The 5,305-nt window shown below is 34.2% G+C and overlaps 1 protein-coding gene across 4 annotated transcripts in view; it reads left to right on the top strand.

Moving 5' to 3' along the window:
- The window catches only part of Bclaf3 (BCLAF1 and THRAP3 family member 3), a 79,654-nt gene that overhangs the window by 33,400 nt on the left and 40,949 nt on the right, over positions 1–5,305 (top strand). For all 4 annotated transcript variants that reach the window (XM_026784911.1, XM_013350555.2, XM_026784910.1 and 1 more), the window contains 3 exons: positions 1,731–1,845; positions 2,452–2,515; positions 3,783–3,898. In XM_026784911.1, the coding sequence (XP_026640712.1) occupies positions 1,731–1,845; positions 2,452–2,515; positions 3,783–3,898 (295 nt within the window). The remainder of the gene's footprint in view (positions 1–1,730; positions 1,846–2,451; positions 2,516–3,782; positions 3,899–5,305) is intronic.

The following is a 5,305-nucleotide window of genomic DNA, read 5'->3' as shown; positions in this document are numbered from 1 at the left end:
TTCAGTGCCCCATTTTTTAATTGGGTTAATTAGCATTTTAAAGTCGAGTTTCCTGAGTTCTCTATATATTTTGGAGATCAGACCTTTGTCTGTTGCGGGGTTGGTAATTTTTTTAGTATTTTCAATAAGTTTCTTCTTCAAATGCTAGTGGACTGCAAATCATTAGTTAGTAAAAGATCAGCCTGCTCCAAACAACAGGCATATTGAGAACCTAACAAAGGAGGAAGAAGCAATAAAAACAGGTATAAATTCCAGATAATCCAGAAGTTAGGTTATTTTATGATATTATCAACCCACCCCCAGGGCCTTCCTAGCACTTTTTACCATAAGCTGGTTCCTGTGTGATCAGTGGAAGATTTCATTTTGTGTGTGTGTGTGTGACATCAAAGAGTTCATTAGGGCTTTAAAGATTTGCATTAAGGTTTTGTTTTTGATAAATTTCCACTAATTGGAAAAGCAGTGTTATAAAACAACTTTCCCTAGTAGTGCTGCTTAAATTATCGATATTCTAGACAAGAGACTTTTAAGTATGTCAAAATTTTATTTGCTTTCATCTTTACCTTCATGAAACATATTTTTAGAATAATTATCGGTGCTGAAGAGATAGCTCAGCAGTTAAGAGTATTAGCAGCTCTTGAAGAGGCCTCAGGTTCCCAGTACCCGCATGACTGAAGTATACAGCTTGTTGGGAACAGTTTATTCTCTCAGCTCAGTCTCTTTTTACCCAAAGAAAATATAGTTTTCAGGAAGTATGGTAGTATTTTACAGAAAAAAAATGGAGTGTCCCAGAACAGGACTAGTGAATTAGAGAAGGTTGCTTGTATAGCATTGGGCCGATTAAGTGTATTCTTTTCTATACTATTAAGAACTTGCTGCAGAGCTAATTTTAGAATGTCTTTGTGAACTAAAGTTAATGTAAAAGTGAAGTGGTGTTGGAAGGCACTCTGATATTTAAACAGAACTTCCAGTATTTGTTCAAAGATTATTTTAATTTTATTGCTAATTGATATAATTTTCACTGCTGTTGAACTATAGAGTGTCTTTCTTACATTCTGGATAGAGTGTCATCTTACCATGGGCCAGAATGATTGTTACTTTGACAATGTCATTCTTTTTTTTTTTTTGAATGGTATACATTTTTATTATTTTTTTATTTTTTCTTAATTTATTTATTTATTGAGGATTTCTGCCTCCTCCCTGCCACCGCCTCCCATTTCCCTCCCCCTCCCCCGATTAAGTCCCTCTCCCTCATCAGCTTGAAGAGCCATCAGGGTTCCGTGACCTGTGGGAAGTCCAAGGACCGCCCACCTCCATACAGGTTTAGTAAGTTGAGCATCCAAACCGCCCAGGCCCCCACAAAGCCAGCACGTGCAGTAGGATCAAAAACCCATTGCCCTTGTTCTTGAGTTCTCTGCAGTCCTCATTGTCCGCTATGTTCAGCAAATCCGGTTTTATCCCAGACAATGTCATTCTTGTAGACAAGAAAGTAATCATGGCAGATAGGAAAAAATCCTTCAATTTATAAGTCAAGTTTTTAAAAATTCTTTGGTTTTAGAAAACCATGAGCATTACAACTTAATAATGCAAATAAAGTTTGGGTCTTGTTTTTATTCCATGGAGAACAATTTGGATATATTTTAATGGCCCCTTCTTGATCTTAAGCTTTCTGTAATCTTTTAAAATGGCAATCAGTTTCATGCTGTCATGGAACTATTTGTTTCCTTTTGCAGCAAGTTGTTTTGCACCATCTAATGTTACTTTAAACGAGCGTTTCTCAAGAATACAAAACAGACATGATGCAGATTTCAATGAAATGAAATTGAATTCAGATCCAGAATTTCACAGGTAATGATTACTTTCTTTCCATTTACCTCATGAGAATAAACCTCAGAATAGATGTCAAGCCATTGGAATCGGTTACTTTAAGTGGTCACAAATGATTGTTCTGAGGCCTGAGAATGAAAGAATGCCTTTTGCTGACACTTGTCCAAGCATATCGTATACCCTGTGTGGAGTGCTAAGATGAATCAGTGTTAGAATGTTGTGTGTCACCAAAATACAGTTTGAGGTCACTGTTAATAGTGATTAGAGAACCACCAAAACTTCCCTATAATGTGGTCCATAGGATATGTATAGACTAGTACTTTGCCATATGGTGAAAACCTAGCAGGGCATGGTGGTGGTGCATGACTTTAGTCCCAACAATTGGGAGACAGAGGCAGGCAGATATCTGAGTTTAAGGTAGTAAGTTTCAGAACAGCCAGGGCTATATTAGAAAGACCCTGTCTTAAACAAACAAAATAAATGAAAACCTACCTGACAGCAGGTTTCTTCTGCTTTTTCCAAGACCCACTGGTTTTATTTCAAATCTATTCTGTAGTAAAACAATCAAGGTATCAGTGTATAACATAATTAGCATAATTATTTAACTATATCTCTTTATTATTTTAGGAGAATAGATATGTCTTTGGCCGATCTTCAGAATAAGCAGACTATGGTATATGAACCAGATGAGGTAAGTGAATACGGTTATTATTGGTATATTAGCAGGAAAAGGTTTGTGACAAGATCCAGAAAGGAGTTAAAGATGTATGAAGAAAGGCTGATTGATATCCATGAATCTAAAATTGAAAAAGTTCTCAAAGTGACTGATTGCAGTCCAGGTAGAGTAAGAATACCAAAACACATTTTCTTTGAGATTATTAAGGATAGCAACTTTGAAAAATTGATTTAAAAATTATATTTAATACTCATCCCCAGTCTCCTCAGTGTAAAGCTTACAGAGAATATGATTGATAGCCATTTTTCTAAATCTGGCACATGGAATATATATTTTTAATTGTATGTGAAAGAAATACAAAGGAACTATGGCATTTGGTGCTGCCCTTCTGTTTGTTGTAGAATTTAAGAACTATTCTGTGGATTATAAACTGGCAAAATAACAAAAATAATTCTAAATTTCTATATTATCATGTATGTGGCTCCTACCCAACACCTCTCCTTCTGACCTTCTGTTATACTGGTTAGAAAGACTGTTGAGACTAACCAGGTTTTCAAATTCTAAATGAATTGTTAAGCTTTCCTTTGAGAATGTTTCTGTAGTGAAGAGATTTTAATGTATTTTTGGTAGACTGTTTAAGTAATTTTTCACTTACAAAGGTTTTGTTAATACAGATAGTTTAATTTATTGAATGATATTTTAAGAAAATTTCTAATTGTCTTTGTAATCAACTTATAGAAAATTTGAAGACTTAAAATCCATAATTCCTGTAGTTATAACATGATACATTTTAACAGTCTATCAGATGCAATTCAATATGCTTTTTTCATAATCCATACTATCACTTTTATGTTAAAGTTCTAAATTCCCCCCATGGCCTTTTACAATCATGGTTTTTAAATTTTAAATTTTTTTCACTAATGTTTTTCATATTGACTTTGATATATCATTTATTGATTTTAGTGACTGTATAGTTTTGTTTTATTTATTTACCATAATTTAATTCATAGTTCTTTTCTTTAAATTATTTTTACATTTAAGTTGCTCCTTTTTTGTTATTTTAAATATTTTTAAAGAGGCAACCTTTTCTTTGGGATATAATCCCAGAAATAGGATTCCTAGTTCAAAATTAAGAACTTTTCTGACTAATGTCAATTGTGTCTCAAAGCATTTATATCAGTTTATACTACCACTAGCAGGATGAGTATAAAATAATTAAGGACTTTTAATTAAGATTCTTGTTAGAAATGTAATTGGTTTATACTCTGTCAAAATCCCTCAGACTCTGGTCAAAGTAATAGATCCAAATGACCTGCGGCATGACATTGAAAGAAGGAGAAAAGAGCGATTACAGGATGAAGACGAGAACATTTTTCATATGACTAGTCCTACAGAGAGGTAATCAGTAAATGAAAAATATCCTGCTATCAGGGAGCTTTTGGTTTCAGCAGTTTTTATATTTTTGTATGATTAATGTTAGTCTAGGGATTTAAGTTCTCAGATCTGTTTTATGTTTAGTAAAATTATTCATTGGTTATCCCATGAAGTTTGATTTAAACATCAAAAACAATGGGGAGGGTGAATATTTAAGGTCTTCCTAAGTCTAAAGACGAGAGAGTATAATAGTTGTTTGAGGGTTACCAGGAGCCAGGACCAACTTTATATAGACTGTTCAGCTCAAGCGGATTAAAACTAATAGGCTTGGGCCTTTATATTCTGACTTGGTTTGAATAACTACAAAATTTTGAGGTCAGTACAGTTCTGTTTGGGAACTCTTCTTAGGTCTATGAAGTAGGCAGGTATAGTAGAACAGGTGGAAAAAGTCGGGAGTGGTGGCTCATACCTTTAGTCCTAGCACTGTGGAGGCAGAGGTGATCCATAGTGAGATCCTGTCTCCAAAACTAAACAAAACAAACAGTAAAAAGAAACAGCAGAGGAAGACCTCAATTTGAATCTCATTGACTCTGCCCATTTACAAACTGTCAACAAATTTTATGAATCTTTAGGAATCTCTCCATACTATAATGATGAGACCAGCTTATTATGCAGGGAAAGCTGTACTATTAAGTCACTGGCATCTTTGAAGTTATGTCATGTACAGCAAAGAGATCATCATCATATCATGTTTTCTTTGCAGGAGTCTTTAGTCATCTAAATTGGCCCCAGTCTACCTCTAGTTCTGAGAACTAGTAGAACCTATGGCAACTATGTGACCCCCATAATGATTATGAGGAATAATTGAATGAGACAATTTCTAGTTTGGTCAAGAGTCCTTAATCAGTTTGAATCTCTCAGAAGCAGGGATTTGAATAGAAAGAAATAATGATAATTCTTTTTATATGATCCTTAGTGTCAACTCTTAAAACATTTAAATATTTGACCAGACTTTTAAATCAACTCTAAACCTAAGTAGCCATACTCAAAGTACATGAAGTTTGTTTTAACTGGACTTGATTTTGATAGTAAATTTGAGACTGATTAAAAGATAGTGAAACTGTGTATTTTGGTATATAAAACAATTGGAATATGGAAAATTTCCTAATATGTTTGCTTAACGCATGGTATTACCTTGTTTTTACTGACAAGCTGTCTGTTGTGTTTTTTCTTGGCTGAGAAAGCATTAGAAACACAGTGTACCAAGAAGTGGATTTTTTAAAAAAACATTTGCGATGATAACCATATCATAAATGCTCCAAGACTTATCTTTACCCTTTGAGATGATTAGAACTTGAATCTGTTTGGGTTGAGTGCCCAGCTCTAGGAACCCTAGCTATGTGAATGACTTGGGTTGAGTGCCCAGCTCTA

The sequence above is a fragment of the Microtus ochrogaster genome, chromosome X, assembly GCF_000317375.1.
Source record: "Microtus ochrogaster isolate Prairie Vole_2 chromosome X, MicOch1.0, whole genome shotgun sequence".
In the NCBI taxonomy this organism is placed as follows: domain Eukaryota; kingdom Metazoa; phylum Chordata; class Mammalia; order Rodentia; family Cricetidae; genus Microtus; species Microtus ochrogaster.
This window is presented reverse-complemented; position numbering and strand designations above follow the sequence as displayed.